The sequence below is a fragment of the Durio zibethinus genome, chromosome 2, assembly GCF_047325235.1.
Source record: "Durio zibethinus cultivar Kanyao isolate XHJ-2024 chromosome 2, ASM4732523v1, whole genome shotgun sequence".
In the NCBI taxonomy this organism is placed as follows: domain Eukaryota; kingdom Viridiplantae; phylum Streptophyta; class Magnoliopsida; order Malvales; family Malvaceae; genus Durio; species Durio zibethinus.
Window position 1 is genome coordinate 6514005 of NC_143163.1, and position 25556 is coordinate 6539560.

At 29.7% G+C, this 25556-nt stretch overlaps 1 protein-coding gene across 2 annotated transcripts; it reads right to left on the bottom strand.

The window, feature by feature from the left end:
• Positions 1 to 13917: 13917 nt before the first annotated feature.
• On the bottom strand, positions 13918 to 25556 carry LOC111309097 (outer envelope protein 64, mitochondrial-like). 2 transcript variants are annotated; one of them, XM_022907947.2, is made up of 13 exons: positions 25097 to 25556; positions 24852 to 25004; positions 24645 to 24769; positions 24273 to 24398; positions 23654 to 23836; positions 23364 to 23508; positions 23048 to 23216; positions 17127 to 17261; positions 16829 to 17029; positions 15154 to 15281; positions 15009 to 15060; positions 14784 to 14853; positions 13918 to 14328 (listed from the first exon to the last, which is right to left on the bottom strand). In XM_022907947.2, exons 1-13 carry the CDS (start codon positions 25345 to 25347, stop codon positions 14246 to 14248), a joined length of 1821 nt encoding a protein of 606 aa, XP_022763682.2. In that variant the 5' UTR covers positions 25348 to 25556; the 3' UTR covers positions 13918 to 14245. The 2 variants fall into 2 exon arrangements, with proteins under 2 accessions (XP_022763682.2, XP_022763683.2); XM_022907948.2 differs by lacking the exon at positions 23654 to 23836.

A 25556-nucleotide genomic window follows, 5' to 3' on the forward strand; every position in this document is an offset into this window, starting at 1 on the left:
GAAATACCTTAAATAACCTCATTCCATTTTTTTAAGAGATTATTCAAGGCATTTTTTAGCTAAAAATGCCTTGAATAATCTCTTAAAAAAATGGAATGGGGTTATTTAAGGTATTTAAAATGCCTTGAATAATCCCCTTTAATTTTTAATTGAAGGGATTATTCAAGGTGTTTTCTGGATAAAAATGCATTGAATAATTCTCAAAAAAATTGAAATGAGATTATTGAATGCGTTTTTGGCAGAAAAAACCTTAAATAATCCCCAAAAAAATGAAAGGGGATTATTCAAAGTATTTTTTGTCAGAAATACCTTGAATAACCATATTCAATTTTTTTAAGAGATTATTTAAGGCATTTTCTAGCTAAAAATACCTTGAACAATCCCCTCTAATTTTTAATTGAAAGGATTATTGAAGGCGTTTTTGACTAAATATACCTTGAATAATCACATTTTCTCGCTGCTAAATTTTTTTAAAATTTCAAACTCGCGAGACCCCTTTTTGTTTTTTTCCACTAGTCATTTCTTCTATTTTTGCTCATTTTAAGTTGTTTTCTTCTCATTTCTGCCCAAGTTTCAATCATTTTATGATTAATTTTCATCTACTTTCCCTTTATTTTTGTAAATTTCAAGTTAATTTTCTTGCATTTTAGGTCAAATTCCTAAACTTTCTATCTGATTTGTTACGTTTTTGCCCCGTTCAAGCTCCATTGGTGAGTTTCATTTCAACATTGGCAATTTTTAATGTTTGACCATTCTTTTTCTTTTTTCACCAATTTATTTCATTATTGCAGTTCTGAGTTTGGTTTTGTTTGATTGGTGAGAAAATTTCAAGATAAGACAAAAAGTGAAAGAAATATGGTTTTTCTCTGAAAAACTTAAAATTGAATGTTGAATTTAGTTACAAACACGAATGAAATTTTAGGTTTAGTTTTTTTTTTTAGTAGAATATTTTTTAAATTACTAAAAAATTGTTACTTGTTAACATGAATTTGTTGATTCATTCAAGATATTCTTAGGAAACCGTTCTAAAATTTACATTCTAAACAAGTCAATCTTCACAAGACATCTTTATATTGAGAGAGGGATTGCAAACTATGCAACAATATTTTGAGCAAACGAAAGCAGAAAGAGAATAAAAACGTGCTAGAATTGAAAAAAAACATGCTAAAATTGAAGAAAAACATGTTAGAATAAACTAAAAGTGTGCAAGATTTCAGCAGTTGCATGATTTATTCGATACTCTTATGAATTTTGTGTAACAACAATTTTCAAAAACTAATCTAGATGGTCCACAAACTCAGGTATTATATTCGGTAACTATTTATATTTTTAATATAAAAAATAGCTTATTATTAAACGTTAAAACTTGTATTACTTTATTTAGTAAGTTCTTGAGCACGCTAATGATCAAGGTGAAAAAAATATTTCATCAAATGGTACTATTACAAATCTATATTGTCATCAATTCCATATATTTTTATTTTTAGTTAATATACTAAAATAATTTGAATGTTATTGCATGTATTAAATGTTATGTTTCATCTATATCGGAACAAATTATGTATTTATAATATTCAATTTATGAATTTAATTTTTTTATTTCTTTTAATATTTTTTATTTAATGATAATAATCAATATTAAAAAAATTTTAAAAAATAAATATCTTAATTTAGTAGTGTTTGTGCCTAAAAACATCGCTAAATGCCAAAATGTAGTGACTCTTTCTATGATAAACGTCGTTAAATTTAGCTGCATTTATAGTAAAAAATACCATTAAATTTAGTGGCGTTTATTCTCAGAACATCGCTAAGTTAGCGGCGTTTTTCTAAAAATGCCTCTATTTTTATCAACGCAAGTATAACCAACACTCTTAGCAGCATTTTTGGCAAACGTTACTAATCTTTTAGTGGCGTTTGTAAATGCCACTAAACATGAAAAAAAATATTACTAAAAACCTAATCCCTTGTAGTGAGGATATTCCCATCAAGCACAAATCCAGTTGCTAATTTTTTAAAAATCTTTGTATCATTCTCTGTAACCTATTTAAGATATTCTTGACATTTAATATACTATACAATATCATAATACCAGGGTTGATGATCTACTTTTTCTTGAACATTTGAACAATGGGCTAGTGAATCTTGCATCTGTACTATAATAGGCTAGGTTCCCGTAATAGCCTTTAACATAAACATCACAATCAAAGTAGCCAATGCATCAACAATCTGATTCTCTTCTTGAGGAATATGTTGAAATTGAATCTCTTTGAACTGCTTAATCAAATAAACTATATGTCTTTGGTAAACACCAATTTTGGCTCCTTAGTCTTTCATTCACCTTTCAATTGGTAAATCACCAAGGCTGAATCCTTGTATGCTTTTAATACATCAATCTTTTTTTCAATGGCCATTTGTAATCCAATGGTACATGCTTCATATTCAACTACATTGTTTATGCAATCAAAATCCAACCTTGTAGTATTAGGGTAATAATTCTTTCCTAGATATATAAATACTACTTTAATGCCATGCCCTATTATATTGGATGCTCCATCGAAAAACATTTTTCACAAGTTCTTCACCGATTTTTCATCTTCACCATGTAAGATTGCTATTAAATCTTCATCTAGAAAATCAAACTTTATGGGCTCATAGTCTTTTATGACCCTATCGATAAAAAAAATCAGATATTGTACCTCTTTTTACAAATTTTTGTAACATATACATAATATCATACTCTGAAAGCATGATTTTCCATCTAGCTATTTTGTCTAAAAGAGATGGTTTCTCAAACATGTATTTGAGGAGATCTAATTTTGATATAAGTCAAGTTGTATAATAAAGCATATACTGCCTAAACTTATAGGTAGTCTACACTAAAATACAGCATATTTTTTCCAACTAGGAGTATTTAGCTTCTACTCTATAAACTTCTTGCTCAGGTAATAAATAGCTTATTCTTTCTTACCAATTTCATCTCTTTGCCTTAATACACATTGCATTGAATTCTCTTGCACTATTAAATATGAGATTAATAGCCTTCCTGTGACAGGTGACACCAACACCAATGGATTTGTCAAATACTCTTTAATATTTTCAAAAGCATTTGACATTTTTCATTCTAACTACCAAGATTGTTTTTATGCACCAACTTAAAAATTGGATCACATTTTGAAGTGAGTTGGGATGTAAAATGAGAGTATAATTCAATCACCCAAAAAGCTTTTCACCTTTTTTTTTTTATGTGTGGAGCTACTAAATTTTGAATGGTTTGAATTTTATTAAAATCTACCTCAATACCATTTTCACTAATTATAAATCTTAATAATTTTTTTGATTTAACGACGAATATACATTTGACTGGATTCAGCATAAACTAGTACTTTTGTAACCTTTCAAAGATGTTCGATGAGGACACTGCCAGCCATGTAATCAAAAAGCTTTTGTAACCTAACAAGCAAAAGCTGCGCCTGTCCCATCTATGTCATGTCTGCAAAGGTTGTATTTTATCACGAGGACAAGGACGAAATGCCCAGTTCATTGTTTTTTTTATTGATTTATATGTATTCCTATGTATCTATCTGGTCGTACATGCCATGGCCTGTGGGGGACGTGAACCACGTTTTCAAAAGCTTTTGAAACCCACACGAACAAAAGCTATTTCTCTGGATAGGATTGTAAATAATATATTAATATTAACCTTTTATTCTAATGTTAGGTAATATAATTTTTAGAGAAAAAAAAATTAAAGGTGTTGAATTACCATTAAAGAATAGAGCTAATAATTAGAATTTTGGAGACCCACTAACCTGTGATGTTTCAGCAAAATTAAATAACGATAGCGTTGATTGGTTCGATGAGGACGCTGCCAGCCATGTAATCAAAAAGCTTTTGTAACCTAACAAGCAAAAGCTGCCCCTGTCCCATCTATGTCATGCCTGCAAAGTTTGTATTTTATCATGAGACAAGGACGAAATGCCCAGTTCATTGTTTTTTTTATTGATTTATATGTATTCCTATGTATCAATCTGGTCGTACATGCGATGGTCTGTGGGGACGTGAACCACGTTTTCAAAAGCTTTTGAAAACCTGTGATGTTTCAGTAAAATTAAATAACGATAGCGTTGATTGGTTCGATGAGGACGCTGCCAGCCATGTAATCAAAAAGCTTTTGTAACCTAACAAGCAAAAGCTGCCCCTGTCCCATCTATGTCATGCCTGCAAAGTTTGTATTTTATCATGAGACAAGGACGAAATGCCCAGTTCATTGTTTTTTTTATTGATTTATATGTATTCCTATGTATCAATCTGGTCGTACATGCGATGGTCTGTTGGGACGTGAACCACGTTTTCAAAAGCTTTTGAAACCCACACGAGCAAAAGCTCTTTCTCTTGATAAGATTATAAATAATATATTAATATCAACCTTTCATTCTAATGTTAGGTAACATAATTTTTAGAGAAAAAAAAATTAGAGGTTTTGAATTACCATTAAAGGATATAGCTAATAATTAGAATTTTGGAGACCCACTAACCTGCGATGTTTCAGTAAAATTAAATAACGATAGCGTTGATTGGTTCGATGAGGACGCTGCCAGCCATGTAATCAAAAAGCTTTTGTAACCTAACAAGCAAAAGCTGCCCCTGTCCCATCTATGTCATGTCTGCAAAGGTTGTATTTTAGCACCAGGACAAGGACGAAATGCCCAGTTCATTGTTTTTTTTATTGATTTATATGTATTGCTATGTATCTGTCTGGTCGAACATGCCATGGTCTGTGGGGGACGTGAACCACGTTTTGAAAAGCTTTTGAAACGCACGCGAGCAAAAGCTCTTTCTCTCGATAAGAAGGTAAATAATATATTAATATTTATAAATTATTCGAATTTAATTTAAATAAAATTTAAATTCGATTTGAATATTATTGAGTTAAATTAGAGTTTAAGTTATTTAATTTATCAATCGAATTAAATTTGAATATTTTTATACTCAATTCAAGTAGCTCATAAATTTAATTAAATTTTTATATTTAAATATATTTTTATTATTTTAATTAATAAAATATATCGCACTCGAGTTTAAGCTCAAGCACAAATAATTAAATTTTTATCGAATATAAAAATTGAACTTATTTTTATATGTTAATTGAACCTAATCGAACAAGTTCGAATAGCTCGATTTCTATCTCAAGTCGAACTCGAGCTAAAAAAATAAAATTTGATCGAATTCGAGCTGAGTATCAAGCCTCAAATTTTGAATCGAGCTCAAACTTAATACTGTATTGACTCGAACTTGATCGATTACACCTCTATCCCCTACCCATCATATATCTCCAATTATTCATCTCAATCACACAATTTTTGCGTATATTCGCATCTAACTTATGAAATGTTATTTATTTTAATTTAAAAATTTATAATTTTATTTCATAAAAAATATTTTATAAATTTAAATTTAAATTTTTATATATATTATATTATATTTATATTTTTTTTAATATGAGATTGAGAGCGTTACAATCTCTTTATCTTTAAAACTTGACATCCCTGTCAAACAAAGTCTAATTATAAGATCAATATCACATCAGACATTAACATTTTAAAAGTGTCTTCCATCATGTAACACTTAGTGACTCTCATAATATAGCACTTAATTCTCGTCGATTAGTGACCACTCTGATAATATTTGTAGAAACATACATCCAACTTACAAGGTATTATCCATTTTTACTCGAAAATCTCATAATTTTATCCCACAAAAAACCTCTCACAAGTTTAGATTTAAATTTATATATATATCATATTATATTCACACATTCTTTCAATATAGGATTAGAGATGTTACAAGTTTTTCAAATGATATCTTCGTTAAGCTTTTATATATTTAGAAGGTGAAATCTTAAATTTAAAAAAAAAAATGATACTTTGAAAAGCTTGACACTTGAGATTTTATTTGATTTTTAGAGCATTTTATATTCAAATTTATTCGTTTAGTTGAAAAAAAAATCCATGTTTATTTATTTTTGTATAATTTCTGTAATATCTTTAACAAACTTATAGCAACCTTTCATTTTATTTTATTAATAATAAATACTCAAATGATAAATGATGTTTTTAACAGTAAAAAAATAAATATTTTAATTAATTATTATTTTAATTTATAAAATATCATCAATTAAAACGTTTGGTTTATATGATCACCTTAATTATTAGTTTTATCATTTATATAACATCATAAAGTAAGGTGTTTGATAACATGTACGCTTTAATTGACAATTTTATATTATTTAAAATATCATCAATTAAGGCATTTGTTACTTTAAATGCCTTAATTGATACATTTCATAATATTTTGAATATATCATCAATTAACACATTTGTTAAGGTGAACACCTTAATTGATTTTTTTTTTTATTTATAAAACATGATCAATTAAGGCATTTTCTATTATAAACGCCTAATTGATTTAAAACGATTCATATATATTTAATATATCAATTAAGGTGTTTCTCATTATGAACGCTTTTATTGATCCTTTTTTATAATTTATAAAATATATCAATTAAGGCGTTTGTGTCTATGAACCTCTTAATTGATCATCTTTTTTATTTTTTTTCATAATCAATTAAGGTGTTTTTATGTTTAGGCATTTTATTTGCTCAAGTCAATTAAAGCGTTTTAGGGAGTGACCATCATAATTCGTTGAAATTTTTTTCAAATATGGCATTTATTGTTATAAACACCTTAATTGCTAGGAAAATAAAAAGCATTTAAAAAACTCAATTAAGGTGTTTGATATACACAAACGTCGTAATTGATCATTTTAAGAAGATTCATTTTACATTCTTGAACCTTGGAAAACTAAACAGCTAATAAAGTTAAATGACAAAAGTTGAAACACGTGTATTTTCTTAAACCATAAACCTGTTCACTTGGCATTTTGGTTTCTTCATCTCCCTCGTCACCACCAACTGTGAACCACTCAACGTCGTTACACATTGTTTTAAGCTGGTAAGCATAAATTTTTAACTTTTTGTACAATGTTTATTAGTCTATGTATGTCATTGTTTTCTTTCTTAATATATTATTTATTTATTTATTTATTTACCACCGTCAGTAACGTCATACACCTTTCCTGCATTACATGGCATGGTATTTTTTTTATTGTTTGATTTGAGTATTATAGTTTGCTGATTGGTTTTATGAAAAATAATTGTTATATTTTTTCTCATTTGTTTTGCATGAAACTCTTATGATATGATGAAACACAGTATGGCTTCTACCCTATATAATATTATTGGTTTTGTTTTGTGTAATGTATATTGGTGTATTTACTGTATTAGATATGGGTTGTTGTTACTGGGTGGATATATAGAGAGACAATTTAGTGTATTTATTACAATTTTGATCAAAATCACAGATATTATGACTTTCGAAGAACATATGTTCTCTCTCTACTGAACATGAAAAAGACACACCCACCTTGAAAAAGAGTCTAACTTCCCTCCTCGCCAAAAATCTCGACCTAGAACACCTCTAAAATCCCAAATATGAGGCCTACCTATATATATATATATATATATTAGGTTTATGTTGCTACTTTCTCCCAAGAGGAATGTGTTTTTTTTTTTTTTTGTATGTTAGAAAAAAGTGTTTAATTTTTTTTTTTTTTTGGCTATAATGGTTGTCTCAATTGGTTTTAAAGTGAATAGGTTTCGGGAATTTGGTTTTCAATTTTCAAGTGATTGAGGTGAGAGGCCGATAGGTGGGTTTGATGCTAAGTTTGGTGGTCTTAACTCTTAGGTGTCGATGGTAAGGCTAATTATGGTAGTGGGGTGATCAATTTAGCTAGTGATGACTACAGGGATGGGCTTAGGATTTCGTTGAATAGGTTGTACTAATATGGTCAGCCAGCTTTAGCTTCGTATGACTTTTGGAGAGTTTTTAACAAAGTCTTCCATCTAGTTCAAAATTAGTCATTTTGTTTATGATTTCAAGCTCAATTTAGAAAGCCAATCAAGAATTTCAAATCTCCAATTTTTTTGGATTTTGTAAGACTTTTAGAGGTGCCACTAATGATTTGTTGTCAAAAATTATGCTGAGAAAAACGGTTTGTAGCTTGTACTTTAAGCTATTGTCGATTTTGCCTTCTCTAAAGCAATCCCTTCCCTCTTTTCTTTTTTACTTTTTTGTTTTTTCTTAAATTTTATTCAAAAATAAATAAAAAATAAGGCCTTAACACTTGGACTTCACCATAGGGATTTGAGCTTTCAGGCCTAAACCTAACATTGAATTGAAATTAAATGCAATTGGGTTCAGAAAATAAATCACAATTGGCTCAAAACTTATATATAACTCCGAACAAAATTAGATGTCTACAGTAACAACAATGATTGTTCATAAGAAAGTTACAATTTATTAACCTTAATGTAAGATATCACTAAAAATTAAAAAATGATAGAATTTTAAAAAATTAATAAAAATGATAATAACATTTTAACAAATCAATTGAAAGAATATAAAATTATAAAATTATGGCACAAATTTCATTTGTCAAAGTTTTTATGTAAGCAACCTTTTTCAACAATTTTTTTTAAAAACAAATTAGCAAGATAACATTTTTTTTAACAATGAATAAATATAAATATGGCCTTTGAACTATACACTTTCTATCAATTTGGTACTTAAAGAAATAAAATTATCAGTTTAGTACTCCAACTTTCATTCCATCATTCATTTGGGTACCTAAGACTAATGCCATCAGTCAACTTGCTGATTTCGCATAAACATCTAATAAGATACTAATATATGTCAAAAAGTGTAGCCAACGCCACAGTAGCATTAAAAGAAATTTTTTATAAAAAAAATTCTAAAAAATTTCCCAAATTTTAAAAAATTAACAAAATTTTAAAATTTTAAAAAATTTCTAAAAAAATAAAAAATTAAGAAAACTTAAAAATTTTAAAACAAACAATCATATCTTAAAAAATTCAAAACTTTTCAAAAAATTCAAAACAAACAAAGATTTTAACAAAAATAAATTTCTCTTAAAATTCAAAAACAATAAAAAAAATTAAAATATTTAAAATAAAAAAATCTAAAATTTGTTAACAAAACATAAAAATTTTTCTAAAATTTTAAAAAATTCTAAAATTTTTTCATTTTTTCTCAAAATTTAATTTTTTATTTCTTTTCACTTTTCAAAAATTTTTTCCAAATTTTTATATAATTTTTAATTTTTTTCATTTTTATAATGTTTCAAATTTTTGAAATTATTTAATTTTTCAAAAATTTTTAAAAATTTTAGAATTTTTTTTGAAATTATCATATTTTCACAAAATTTTATATTTAGTTAAATTTTTCAAAAATTTTTAAAAATTTTAGAATTTTTTTTGAAATTATCATATTTTCACAAAATTTTATATTTAGTTAAATTTTCAAAAATTTTAAAAAATGTTAGATATTTTTAATTTTTAGTTTTTTAAGTTTTTGTGATTTTTTTAAATTTTAAGAAAATGCAATTTTAATTAAAATGTTCATTTTTTTATTTTCATATTTTTTTATTTTTTTAAATTATCATAATTTTATAATTTTTAAAAATATTTCAAATTTTTTATTTTTTATAAATTTGAAATTTTTTTAAAACTTTTCAAAATTTTTAAAATTTTTTTTGAATTTCTTAAAAAATTTTATAATTTTTTTAGTATTGTTTCGATTCTTTTAGAAATTTTTAAAAATTTTTAGAATATTTTAGAATTTTTGAAATTTTTAGAATTTTTTTCAAAATTTTTATTTAAACGTTGATTTAACATTGATAATGTGGTGCTAACTAAACTTCTTTGACACGTGTTAACATCTTATTGGATATTCATTCCACGTTAGCATTTTGGACTAAAGGCATTAGTTTGTGGTACCAATGTAATAACGGAATAAAAGTCAAAATATCAAATTGATATTTTTATTTCTTTAGCTACTAACCTAACAAAAAGTGTATAATTCAAACATAATTTTTATATTTAACCCTTTTAATAAAGAGAACATTTCTACTTTTAAATGGTTCATGAGTGCGAACAATTCCTCTAACATTCTAATTTTATTATGCATTCGATATTAGGATTGTGGTCCAATTTTGACAAGGATAAACTAAAGAGAAATTATATTTATTATTATATAATAACATATATAAACATTTTATAAGATTTGTCACAAGTACGTTTATGTGAACAACTTTTTTAGATAAAATGTAAGATAATTTTTTTAAAGAGTATAATTTCTTTTAATTACAAACTAGTTTTTGTCCTATGCAAAGTACAAGGTTTTTTATTTTCATAAAATTATTTTAATTAATTAAGTCTCTAAAAATATTTTCTTTCTTTTAAATTCCAAATTTATATATATATTGTAGTGATTTCAATATGAAACCAAAGTATAAGAAAACTTCATATATAATTGTACTTAAAATTGGAGTATATTTTATTTTTATTTTTTCAACAACCCATAGATTGTGTTTAGTAACTTAAATTTAAAAAAAGATATTTAGATTTTAAAATTAGTATAAAATGCATGATAAAGCACACCTAAATATAAACATTATTTTATAATAATTTTTCAAATTTAATGATTTGTTTGATATCTATTTAGTAACGAGTTTGAAATATTTACACGTATTCATGAATTTAAAATTCATCTTTTTATATCTTTCAAACTAAATCAATAATCATATTAAATTTTATTAATTTGTGCATCCTGCGTGTATTTTATTCTAATAATTTATATAGCAAATAAAATCCAAATTCACTTCTTAAATTTACCTTTCCAAGCATAACAATAATGTTTTTGTTCGATAATCACCTATTCTAAAATAAATTATTTTAATTTTTTACAAATTTATCAAACAAAAGACATTAAAAAATTTATAATCTAACAAATACATGTTTAAAATTTAAAATTTTATTTCTATATATTAAAACTATTAGCATTGAATTTATCTTTATTTTGAAATGACAAAACATTAAGTTAATAAGCTTAATTAAGATTTTAAAAAAATTTATTTAGTACTTATTCTTTAGTTTTATTATTTTTAGTACTAAATAAATAATGTATTCTTCAAAGTGTAAACAAACCTTTATTTGTTGTCATATTTCTCAAACCAAATTTATCTTTAAAGATTATTTATTTGAGCTTAAATGAAAGTCCAATAGTTACTTTTAAACTGACTATATTTATCTTGGGCTCAATACAATTTTGATAATATTGGTTTTAAGAAATAGAAAAACTTAAAAAAATTATTTTATAAGAACAAAGTTTTCCTACGTTGAACTTGTTTTTTTTTTTTATTAATTCACAAAGTTTTAATAATTAAATTTTATATGGTTAGAAAGCTCTTTGAGTCTATTTTCCAATGGATTAAACAAAATCAAAATCCAAAATTTTTAAGAAAAGATTTTGAATTTTTACTAGATATTATGCAATTGTCTAAAAACTGTACAATGGGTAGTTTTGTAAATTCACTATAATTCATATATAATGAATTAGGTAATGAATTTTATAGGGATAGAAAGCCCTTGAAATCTAGTTTCTAAATCTTTAAACATTTTTTTTATTTGGAGTTGTATAACTTAAGATATGATCAAATTAATGAGTAAAGTGTAAAATAGGAGACAACTAATGGCACTATTCATCTAGAATCCAAAACCCAACTTGACCCGATTGATCCCCTAAGGTACCTGATCGATCTCCTCAGCTGTAATGATCAAAATTTGAGTGAAATTCAAGAACTAATCGATCCCCTAATTCAATATTTTCATTCTTTTAAAGAAATCAATAGTTTTAAAGCTTAAATTCAATATCTTTTGTATTTCTTATATCCAAAATATTGTTGTGTTTCATTAACCATTTTTTTTGTACTTTATTAAGCAAATACTCAACCTTGAAAGGTATTTTGGTTTGCAAAAATCATTTGAGCTATCTTATAAGTAAGAGGTGAGGTATCCTCTTGATTGTATAAAGGTAAAAATTTCTATCTTAAGCCTTAAAAAGAAAAAAATAGATTGTATTCTCAATTCAAATTTAATGAATTGAAATCTTGATGTGAACAACCAAGAGAGAAGACATAAGGCCTTGAAAAAGACCAAACCTCTATAAATCCTTATGTTTAATTTTTTTTTATCCCTATCTCTTTATTTTGCATTCATTGTTATTGCTTATATTTGCTTTAAGATTATCAATTTGTTGTTATTAGAATCATATTTTAATATTTGTTTTAATTCCATATTCAATTGTATTAAAATTATTTTTGGGAAGAATTTGAAAAAATCCAACTCACTCTTTCTTGCATCATTATCTCACCTAAAAAGCTAACAAAAACCTAATTATTTGATTACAATCAACATATTTATATATGTTAATAACCATTAAATAATCAATTTCAAAAATTTTATTAGAAAGCTAATACTTGTTTATTGAACACTTTTGCCTACTTGTATGTACATGTGCTTTAATAGACATTTTTACTTTTTTTTTTTTAAGTATTTGAGGTTATCAAAATTAAAACTTTGATAACTAAAATTAAAAATTCAATATTCTACGAATAATATATGCAATTGTTGGTTATTTTTAGATTATATTTAATACTTAAATATAAATATAAAAGATTGCATAATATAAAAATCAAATTAATATTAGGTGATACTAATTTAATAGTTGGTGAAAATTGTCTAAATAAAGTAATGAAATTAATAAATTAAATATATTAATTGTTTAAATGGTTGTATAGTTTACAAATATTATAAGTTTTTATTCAAATATCAAATAATTGACAAACGATAAGTTTTTTAAAATATGTTTTTATATGAATTAATTAATTGGAAGTAATTTAAATTATTTTCTCACATGGTAGAAAATTCTTCATTTAATATAATACTATAATATTAGAAAGACAACATATAAAATTAAATTTTAATTTTTCAATAATAATTTAAATTTAAATTAATTTTATTATTTTATTTAAATATATAAAAGACAAAATCTATAGAAAAAAAAGGAAAATGTCAAAATGAATGATTTATATTTTATTTGACTGTCTTAAAAAAAATCATTTTTCTTCTAATAAATGTATTTTATTTTATTTGATATATTTTTAATTTAAAAAAATTCATGAAACTAAATTGATTACATTTATTTATTTTTATTATTTACCTTAAATCACTCTCATTAAATTCATATGAAAAATATTAAAACTTCGATTACCATTATTAATAAATAAAATAATTTTATAATTTTTCTTCAATTACAAATATTTAACTCTTGGATTATGTTTATTAAAAAATTTACCTTCCAATTTTTTAAAAAAATATGATTTATTGGCTGCACCGTTTAAGCTATATATATATATATATATATAATATTGATTTTTAAATGATTAATAAAGAATCAACTCAATTAAAATTAATTTTAGTACATCAAATCAAATTAATTTTATTATCCTTATTACATTAATTTCAAAATCTCTTTTTCTTTCTCTCACACATATTGAATATATATTATACTTGACTATTCTAATTATCAAGAACAAATCACTCTTAATTTAAAATACTATTACTCTTGATTTAACTCTTAATTTATTTTAATCGGTTAGCCATTTAAAAATAAATGTTGATAAGAATTGTTTAATAATAATGGAAATAAAATATTTTAAATTAAATTTATTTTATCATTAAATTTTAAATTTTATATACATCAATTTTTTATATTATCTACATGTATTTTTTTAAAGTTTTTAAATTTAAATTTTAAATCCTTCATGATCATACCACGTGCCATGCCGTGTTAGACCATTAATTTAAGGTCTTGACCAATCCTAGCACTACCCTTACTCTGGATCAATTGATGATCCTTTCATGTGTTGGGACTTTGGAGATACCGTAATTTTTTAATTTTTTATTCCACGTACCCAATGATATTTTATTACACATTACATTAACAAGCAGAAAATATACCAATGTCTCACAGCATGACAGGTTGCAGAGCAAACATATATCGATTAAAAGAATATGCCAAAATGAAAATTTTTAAGGCGAAAAAAAAAAAAAAATTGCAACTGGCAGCACCTCTAAACAACAAATTTCTAACCTTTTACTTTCATTTTCCCCTTTATCCAAAGGGCTGACGTTGCATGAGGATTGAGCATATCTTCTATCAACGTTTTTCAAATTTGTTAGACAAGATGGAAGGAGTGGTGGGGAGTATCAACTAACCACTTTTCTAAGTCTTTTCTCTGCGAGGTTAGCAACTTTATTTTGTGGCTCTAGAACCAGAGCGTGCTTGAAATCTGCAAATGCCAAAACAAGAAACTGCTTAAGAGGAGCATACCATATGGACAATGGAGTTTGGGTCATGAGCGCCTGTGTATGTTTGGATTAATGTTCCCAAACCCCACATCAGATAAGAAAACCAGTATGAACACAACCAAAATGACAGAGGACAAGTATTAACTGTCCCACCTTTCTCCCAAAGTTTTAAAAGTTCAAACATCAGATTTCATCAGTATGATGAAAGAGAAGGGGAAAAAGAAAAAGGCTTCATAATCTGTTATAGTTGCCATCAAAACATAATTTTCTTTAAAAAAAATGCAATTTATACAACTAGAAACCTGAAATGCGTAATTAGTTGTATTTATCAATAATTTTAGTTAGCTGGGTGAAAATGAGTCTCATATCACATGTAAGGCATAATAAGCCTCATATCACATGTAAGGCATAATAAGCACTATGAAAGTATTCTCACCTTCAAGAGCCTCTTTATAACAGAGTAGCGATTCTCTGGCTGTCCCACGCCTCAGATATGCCTTCACATTCTGCACAAAAATATTATTTTGATTAATAACATCACTGGGTACAGCAGCATTTTTCTCATGTGTGCATACACAGTTTAGATTCCACTACTTCAACTGTCAAAGAAAAGCTATTTCATTAAAGAATACCATAGTTACCATTACATGCTTTAAATTACCTTTTTGTCAAGTGATATTGCCTTACTGCAGTCCTCTTCAGCTTGTTGGAAGCTGCATATTTAAAAATCAGTTTCCCTCGAAAGTATATGGACACAAAAAAAAATGCAACGAAAATAATGGCAATAAAGCTTAGAGATACTATACCATCCTAGTTCCAAGTAAGCTGCTGCCCGGTTGTTATAGTATGTTGCATTTGTCCCATTTAACTTAATAGCTTCGTTATAGTAATTGACTGCCTTATTCCATTGCATTCCCTTAAATGCAGCATTTCCCTGAAATGAAAATTGTCAAGAAAAACTTATAATGATAGACCTTTTTACTTCACTTATCTTTTACTTTCTGTAAATTAAAACTCAAGTGCAAGCTCACACCAAACCAGCATGGTAACTGCTTCAGGCAACTTAATCATAAGAAATGAATGTTACACCTTAAGTTATCACAAGTGATAACTTTCTGCGGACACTGAAACTAAAGATAATTTGAAAACACTACCATATGATCTAATTGTCAAGTGCTAACACTTATTAGCAAAGTTGCCCACATATGAACTTAAAAAGAAATGACATACCTTATCCATCGCTTAGAAGGCTGGATGCTAGTTCTTAGAAGGGTTGCAACATAAAGAAAGCAGAATTTGAGCAAGTGAAAAAGAGAGAAAGTGCAGTTATCCATCACTTCTTTACAGGTTCATGAACTCATCCATCCCCAGTAACAAGATGGCATTCTTCCTACTGTTACTTGCCAAGTATATGTAAAAACTCATCAAGTAACATGCCATTTAGTAAAGCAACTTATGATCAGAAAAAAAATAAAAAAGGGGGACAAACTAAGTTAGTGTTTAGTTTTAGAAAACAAAGCCATTTTCCCCTTTCATTTTCTTGGCAAATGAAAAATATAAGTTAAAACGTGTTTAATAATTGAAATTAAAAACGAGTTTTAAAAACAAAAATAAAAATGATTTCAAATATGAAAAAAAAAAAAAAAAGATGTTTTCAATTATGAAAACAAGGGATGCCTATTACTTTTTTGTTTGCATTTTGCAAGCTATCATATTTGAACACTTTTTGAAGCCATTAATCAAACTAAGCCTTATATCCCATTACTTTAGGGTCGGTTATATGAAAAGCCAAAAAAAAAAATCATATTAGATCATAGTTTTGAATCTTTTTACGTTCCTTAATTTCTATCAAAAACAACATTTTCATCTACTTCTTTAACCCTTATATCTTCTATTATTACTTACATTCACGTCTTTCATAATCTACCTCTAGAAGCCATTAATTAATAAATACATATTATATTTAAAATTAAAAGATATTAATAGTAATTATTTCCACAACCACTTGTTTTTTCTTTTTATTTGTCTTTAGTTTGGCATCTTGAATTCTTTAAAATTTTTTGTCCCTTTCCACTCAAATCCCTTTTACAACAATTTTTGAAATTATTATATAAAGTTGAGAAGATTGAATATTTTACTTATTTCCTTAATCATTCTTTTTTTTTTAATGTATAGTGATATCAAATATATTTCATTATTTTGCATTTTTAGAAAACAATTTTTTTTTCACCAAATACATTTTCTAGAAAATAAAAAATAGAAAACAAAAATGTTTTCTAGAAAATAAAAACAAAATCATTTTCTCAAACCAAACAGACCCTAAAACTTCATTTTGGATGACTTAAAAACTGACAAGGTGCAAACTGACTCCCATCAACAAATAAATCAAATTTCAAATCCATGACATTATTCACTTTGGTAGAAATTTTGCTAGGAAAATCAAACAACTAAGATATTGAAAGATATTAGTGGTGGGCAAACCTTTTCCTTCAAGAGTTCAGAAGCATCCATGTTACCATTGACATCAGGCAATGGCACTGAATTGGATGCAATGCTGACTTGGTCTTGCAGAGATGCATACATATCCAAAACTGTATCAAGAAGAAATTTATCTGCTCCATGGTATGCGACAAATGAAACAGAAACAGGACAATCACCATCCTTTCCTAATGGAACGGAAGCCTGTAAAGAGATTGTGAGGTCAAATAAACGACTGATACCCAAGCTACAAAACAACAGACAAGAGTGAAAACTTAAGCCTGGTAACATCATAAGCCACCTGACATCCCCCCGACATGCTAGTGATACTCAATAATGCAAATGCTCTATCATGAAACTCAGTGGAATACCCTTTCTTTGAATTGAGCTTTAGTGGAGGATCTGCAATTGTGGGAATCACTAATATCCCATCATCCTGAAACAGAAAAGATAAGTTGGTTATGCAAGATCATCCAATTCCATGCCATATCCTATCATCCTAGACCATACAATTTCAAGACAAGCATAAGAAATTTGAGAATCTTTTGGATCCAAAAAAGTAAACCCAAAATTCAACAAAGTTAGGAACGTAAGAAAATACTGTTAATAAAAACACTGAGTTGATATTAAATTCACCTTTGAAATATGATAGTGCTTCCAGAACCAAAAACCTATAAGCATGTCTCAGATTCGCAATAGCTAAAAAGGACTATGAGTTACTAATTTAGTTCAGAAGTGTAGCTGTCTAAGACTGTGGAAAACCGATTCCTAAACTGATTTGATTAAGTGTCATTCATTTAATATTTTGGTTGTTTCATAAATAAAAGGGATTTGGTTCATTGACCAAATTCCTACTTGGTAGTTTCCATTTATTGTTAGAGGATTTTTAGGTGATTTGTTCTTATCTAGGATATCATGGGATTTGTTAGATTTAATGTTTTCACTATATATATACTCTTGTACTCTAGAAAGTTTCTTAAGAATTCATAAATAAAATTCTCACGAATTTCTTCATGGTATCAAAACGATCATCCTGAATCATCAAAACCAATATATATATATATATATATATATATATATATATATTTTTTTTTTTTTTTTTTTTTTTTCTTTCTATCTTTCTATCTATGGTCAGTAGCACAAGTGCGTCTGAGCCCCCTATTTTGCCTATCACTGATTACAAAATCAATGGACAAAACATCATCCAATGATCTCAATAAGTGATGTTTATCTGAGGAAAAGGTAAGGAGGATTATCTCACGAGAATGACTATTTCATCCTACGAGAATGACCCAAAGGACCGAACCTGGAAGTTAGAGAATAGCATGGTAATGTCATGGTTGATCAATTATATAACCAACGAGATTGGTGAGAATTTACAAAATTGCCAAGGAGATTTGGGATGCTGCAAAAGAAACCTACTCCAACATAGATAATACGTCTACAATATTCAAGATCAAAAGCACTCTACATGACCTGCAGGAAGGAAACTCCTTTATCACGGAATATTTTAATTCCTTAACTCGTTATTGGCAACAATTAGATATTTTTAAAGAAATAGCATGCAAGTGCCCTGACAATAGCCAACAATACAGGAAAATAGTGGAGAAGAACTGAGTTTACAAGTTTCTACTTGGTCTAAGTAAGAGCCTTGATGATGTTCGTGGGAGAATTCTTAGCATCAAGCCATTACCCAACATCTGAAAAGTTTTCTTTGAGGTCTGCCAAGAAGAGAGTAAAAGGAAAGTGATGCTAGGGACAACATGCAATCCACGAGACAGAAAATTCAGCACTTGCTGCATGAGGACCAAAATCCTACCGAGGTAGTGAAAATCAACAGAAGAAAGGTAATAGACCTTGGTGTGACCACTATCAGAAGGCAAGACACACAGGAAAATTGTTAGCAAATCCATGGGAAACTTGCCGACTACAAACCACGGTCTACTTGAAATCAAAAGAGTCATGAAAATTCTGCCACCACCGAGACAACTCCAACACCCTTGGAATCAAGCCCGTTTAGTTGGAAATCCTTCAAAAAATTGTTCAGCAATCTCTTCAGAACACTGGGTCAGTTGTAAGCACAGCCTCTATTGCACAAAAAGGTAACTTTCTCAATGCTCTACTTGTGCAAAGTGGAAAATCAAGATCTTGAATTGCTATTCAGGCACATCAAACCACATGACTGGTGATGCATCAGTGTTCCATAAATATAGCCCATGTTTTGAAAACATCACAGTTTGAATAGCAGATGGGTCACTCTCCTGAGTAGCCGAGACAAGTTCAGTCATTATTTCAAAGGACATAACACTTGACTCTATTCTTCATGTCCCTAATTTAGATTGCAACCTTCTGTCTATTAGTTAAATTACAAAAGATTTTAATTGTGTTACAAAATTTTTTTCTAGCATGTGGGAATTTCAGGGCTTGGATTCGAAGAAGAAAATTGGCAATGCTAGGATATGTGCTGGACTCTATCTCCTTAGAGATGAAGAATCTAAAAGACAATCATGCAAGAGTGCTTGTTCGATTTCATCTTCTACTAAGAGTAAAGAAAATATAGTCATATTATGGCACTATTGTTTAGGACATATAAATTTCTTGTCCCTCAAAAAATTGTTCCCTGATTTATTCAATAAAGGTTCCAAGTCTTATCAATGTGAAATTTGTCAGTTTTCCAAACATACTCGCAATTCATATCCAAGCCAACCATACATATCAACTCATCCTTTTTCTATGATCCATAATGATGTTTGGGGACCATCGAGGGTTAACAATATTATAGCCTCTAGATGGTTTGTTACTTTCATTGATGATCACACTAGAGTTACATGGTTGTTCCTTATGAAAGACAAGTAAGAGGTTAGTCCAATATTTCAAAATTTCAACAAGATGGTGCAAACTCAATTTCAAGCAAAAATTCAGATGCTCAGAATAGATAATGGGCGAGAATACTATCACTCAGTTCTTGGATCTTACTTGTTAGATCAAGGAATTATTCATCAGAGCTCATGTACTGAAACTCCTCAACAAAACGAAGTTGTCGAGCGGAAGAACAAACACTTTATGGAAGTTGCAAGATCTATTATGCTAGCCTCTCATGTCCCAAAACATTTTTGGGGAGACGCAATCTTGACAGCAGCCTTTCTTATCAATAGGATGCCTTTTCGAGTAACAAAATTCCAAACCCCCTATCAAACACATCTCAAAACCTACCCTTATGTCCAACTCATTTCCTCTATACCAATCAAAGTGTTCAGATGTGCTACCTTTGTTCATATACACCAACAACAACGCAATAAACTAGACACCATATCACTCACGTGTATATTTCTTGGCTACTCACCTAACCAAAAAGGCTACCGATGTTATCCACCAACTACCAGAAAGTTTTACACTTCTATGGATGTCACCTTCTTTGAGAATTAGCCATTCTATCCCAAAGCCAATATTCAGGGGGAGAGTTCTAGGGAATATCAACTTTGGGAGATTAAGCCATCATCCAATCCTTCCTCTACTTGTCTACCAATTCAAATTCCCATTTCAAATAATTCTTCTTCTTCTTCCGAGTGAACTAGTCATCCTAAGTCTCCAAAACCTCCTGAAACCGTGCAAAAGACAAATGCTAAGGAAATTATTGTATACTTAAGGAGACTAAAATCTCAAAAAGAGATAGGGACCTATACATCTCCAACACAAAACCAAGATTCTAAACCAAATCCAAGGACTTTTGAAATTCATACAAGTAACACAATTACTGAACCTATCTCTGATGGTTTTCCTAGTGATCTTGATCAGCCCATTACTACAAGAAAAGGTGTGAGATCATGTACTCAGCACCCTATTAGTAACTTTGTTTCCTATAAAGGGTTGTTTCCTACTTACCGAGCACTTGTTACATTATTAACTGATGTTCATATATCAAATACCATCCAAGAAGCACTTGAACAAACAAAGTGGAAGGCTGTGGTAATGGAAGAAATGCAAGCACTAGAAAAGAATGGCACATGGAAAATTACTGATCTTCTTGGAGGAAAGAGCCTAGTGGGATGTAAGTGGATTTTTACTATCAAACACAATACAGACGGAAGTGTGAATAGATTCAAAGCTCGTCTAATGGCTAAAGGATTCACTCAGTCTTACGAGATTGATTATGAGGACTCATTTGCTCCTATAGCAAAACTATATTATGTCTGCGTGTTACTATCACTTGCTGCAAACCTAGATTGGCCTCTTGACCAACTCAATATCAAAAATGCATTTCTAAACGGTGATATAATGGAGAGGTCTACATGAAGATTCCTCCAAGGTTTGACAACCAGGACAACATCGACAAGGTGTGTAAGCTTAAGAAATCCTTATATGGCCTCAAACAATCTCCTCGCACCTGGTTGGATCATTTGACTAAGGGTTAAAAAGAATGGGTTTTTACAATGCCAATTTGACCACGCTACGTATGTCAAACATTCACCAAATAGCAAGATTGCTATTATAATTGTTTATGTTGACGATATTATCCTCACAGGAGATTATGAAGAGGAAAGAGTTGGATTGAAGACTCTTCTAGCTAAAGAGTTTGAAATAAAGGACTTGGGACATCTTCGATATTTTCTTGACATGGAAGTAGCTCGATCAAGAAATGGTATTTCTGTTTCACAACAAAAATATGTACTTGATCTTCTCAAAGAGATAGGGATGCTCGGGTGTAAACCAATGGATACGCCAATGGACCCAAATGTCAAGATGGGAACCAGAGATGGAAGTCCTCTTGTAGACCAAAACAAATACCAAAGACTTGTGGGAAAATTAATTTATTTGGTGTTCACTAGACCTGACATTGGCATCTTTGTAAGTATGGTGAGCAGATTTATGAACAATCCTACAAAGACACACATGGAGGCAGTATACCAGATCCTTCAATACTTGAAAAAAAATCCGGATAAAAGGTTGCACTTCAGAAAAACACTAAATAGAGATGTGGAGATTTTATCAAATGCAGATTGGGCTAGTTCTATGACAAACTGAAGGTCAACTACAGGGTATTGTACATATGTGTGAGGCAACTTGGTCAACTGAAAGAGCAAGAAGCAAGCAGTGGTAGCTCAAAGTAGTGCTGAAGCTGAATTTAGGGCTATGTCTCACGGAATTTGTAAAGGAATTTGGCTTGAGAGAATGCTATAGGAATTGAAGAAGTCAGCTGGCAATTCAATGAAACTGTTTTGTGATAATCAAGCAACTGTTAACATTGACAAGAACCCTGTTCATCATGATCGAACGAAACATGTAGAGATTGATCGCCATTTCATCAAAAGAAAGATTGAAGAAGGCGCAGTCAAACTGGCCTACACTCTAACAAAACATCTGACAGCTGACATCCTCACCAAGGCTCTTCATTATGGCGATTTCGAGAATTTAAAGTCCAAGTTGGGTATGACTGATATCTACCACCCAATTTAAAGGGGAGTGTGGAAAACTGATTCCTAACCAGATTTGATTAGGTCTCATTCATTTAGCATTTTGGTTGTTTCCTAAATAAAAGGGATTTGGTTCATTGACCAAATTCCTACTTGGTAGTTTCCATTTATTGTTAGAGGATTTTTAGGTGATTTGTTATTATCTCTAGGATATCATGAGATTTGCAAGATTTGATGTTTTAGCTATATATATACTCTTGTACTCTAGAAAGTTTATTAAGAATTCAAAAATAAAATTCTCATGAATTTCTTCAAGGACATTAGACCTCCAATAACATCTGCAATCCTCTCAATTAAATGAACCTGAAGTTAGTAGCTTTCACTTCACATTATATGGGTTTTTTGAGAAAAAGATTAAGGTAATGACATATCAAACAACAAAAATATAAGATTAACAAACCTTCAATAATGTCAACTTTTGTTGTTTATTTCAGATTCCTATAAGCACCGTCTTAAGTATTAATTACTAATAAGTTACAATTTGCTCCTCTCTCTGGTTAAAAAAGAAGCATAGAACTATAGTTTCATTTATAATTGCAAGCAAAGATCAATCTATCAAGTTGTCATAGTAAAAAATGTATTCTGGAAATAATCAGGGAGACAACTTCATTGGTATATAGTAGGCATTCTTATAAGAAAACAATAACAGTAATTCACTATAACAAAGGACAAAAAAAATTTAACACCTTGAGTGGAAACAAACAAATGGAAGAACAAAGAAAAGAGGCAGGAGGAGAAGAAGCTGGCCCACCTTAAGAAGACTTTGCATAGCAGCCTGCATCTCGGTCCTGACTTTGTACAAAACTTTCACATTCTCATATGTAGTGTTGATTGCTGCAAGAACACGATGAGAAATCTCAGGTCCTAGTCTTGGTTTAACATCTTTGACCCATTCTTCATGGTTTGTTTTGAACTCATATCTGAAAAGTAATACTACTAGATGTTAGGAGAATTAGTCAGTGAACAAAACCAAGAAACAAATATTTAGCACAATAATAATAATGACAATATCCAGATTTAGGGATTGCAACAACAGAAAATGTGTAGGACAAATTATTCTCAAATACCTTTGTAATGACACCATCACTGATGAAAGAGCTTTCAAAGCAGAAATTCCATTTTGCAGGTTTGTGGAATGTTGACGAAAACCTTTTAGACTGGGTAAATTTGAAGCAATATACTGAGAAAAATTGATATGCTGTGGAGGCTGGTCTGTGCAATCAACAAGAGGTAGGCACCATCATGAAGTAAAATTCACACCATTGTAACAGAAGAGGTAGCAGTAGACTAGAATCATGATTTTGAGATCAAAAATATGCAACTGATATGAATAAAAATTGAGGACCAGGCAACTTACACCCAGAAAGCTTTTTGATTGCTTTTCTAACAACATACACTGTCTTTTGCTTGGGAACCTTTGAGAGCTGGAATAGATCGTCAGCAAACATAAGGCGCCTTGCCCTTCTAGGTTCCACTGCTTTTAGTTGAAGTAAAATGTGTCCAACGCGATGTAGAATAGATGGATCACGAGCAAACCATCCTTCAACATCATCATTTGACGAAATCAACAAAAGGAACAAAGGAAATCTTGAAGAAGGTAAAGTGAACTCTCCAGAATTTTAATGCTAAGCAAGAAATTAGAATCTTAAATGCCCGTTAATTATTTGAACTGCCATTCTCATAAGACAACTGAACTGATATATGCCACAAACCTAGAGGAGCACAATTGCCTGCTCTGTTTATGGAGGTGGCATCCTTTCATTAATAGATCAAACATTCAGTTGCACCACACTTTCGTAAAAAAACTAGGTGAAGACAAAGCGAATTTGCATAATTATAATTCAGACTAGCTAAAGATATCAACAGCCATTACCTGCATGGAAATCCAACAAACATCCCAACAATTGAAATAAAACAGCAACACTGCAAAATTAAAACCTCTTAACAATCTGAACAAGAAGGACACATTACAATACCAAAAGCATCCAAACTTTGTGAATTCGGAAGAAGTCCAATCGTAGATACAGCTCCATGAGATGGACGGAACCCAAGAATACCACAGAATGATGCCGGAACTCTCACACAGCCAATTGTATCAGTACCTACAAAGTCATGGAAAAGCCTTCAATGCTCAGATAACACTAAGAAGAAAACAACCAGTATATCAACAAGATTCAGCAAAAAGTGTGAAAAGACCCTTTCTGGATGGAAATGGAAAAGACAAGCTACGAAATTCCAGGCCAGGAATTGATTAATTATGAAAAAGACAAAACGAAAAGCATAACAAACTGGGAAAAGCTGTCGGTTGTTGACTATGACTATTGAGAAATGTAAAGGACTGAAGTTACCTAGAGCAAAGTCCACAATTTCAGCTGCAACTGCCACGGCAGAACCACTTGAAGAACCTCCGGGAACATTTGACGGCATATTCGGATTTGTAGGTGTTCCATAATGCTTATTTTCTCCCGTTATTCTAATAATTAAAAAACAAAACTTTTATCACATTTGGCAAATACCCTTCTTCCTAGACAGGGAAAAACCAAATAAAAGGTTACCCAAAAGCCAGTTCGTCCATAACTGTCTTGCCAACACATTTAGCCCCGTTTTTCAACAAAGCAGTAACCGCCACCGCTGTCTTATCAGCCGGCTCGTGTGTTCTCTGCCAATCGGTATTCCCAAACCCCGTTACATAACCCTTCACATCAAATCTGTTACAACCATTAAAATAAATAAAGAAAATATTGAAAAAAGAATTACAAGAAATTATAACTAGTGGGAAAGACCGTGTGAAATGACGAACATGTCCTTGATGGCAAACGTAAGACCCGATAATGGAAGTTTGGCGGCGGGTGGTGGCGGCTGAGGGAAAGGAATTAACTCGAAGCGTTCCAAGAAAGCGCCAAAATCTCCGCTTTTGATGATCATCGCTTTCTTCCTTCTTCTTCTACTGGTCTCAACCAGAACTATGATTCCGGCCAGTGTTATTCCAGCCACGATCCAAACCTTGGCGTTGGAAATGTTAGTTTTTATTAGATTCAGCGTTTTTGACATGATCGGATTCGGAGCGAAAGGGAAAAAAGGAAAGGAAATGAAGAGAAGGAAGGAGGAAAACGAGAAAAGAAAAAGAAGGGGCTAAACGGGTTTTGGGAGGGTTTTAGGGGAAAGGACTTTGATCGGTGTGAGAAATTGGAATATGCTGCCGTGCGTAGGGGTAAATGGTTAAGCATGCGTAAACAGGACGCGCTGGATTCCTTCTTTCC

What these genes read in the sequence shown, in the direction of transcription:
- LOC111309097 (XM_022907947.2), bottom strand. Translation starts at nt 25,347, where the DNA reads ATGTCAAAAACGCTGAATCTAATAAAAACTAACATTTCCAACGCCAAG. An exon ending in GTGATGGTGTCATTACAAAG is followed by an intron (nt 23,217 to 23,363) that starts GTATTTGAGAAT and finishes ATTACTTTTCAG; the next exon opens with ATATGAGTTCAAAACAAACC. An exon ending in TTATAAAGAGGCTCTTGAAG is followed by an intron (nt 14,329 to 14,783) that starts GTGAGAATACTT and finishes TGGCATTTGCAG; the next exon opens with ATTTCAAGCACGCTCTGGTT.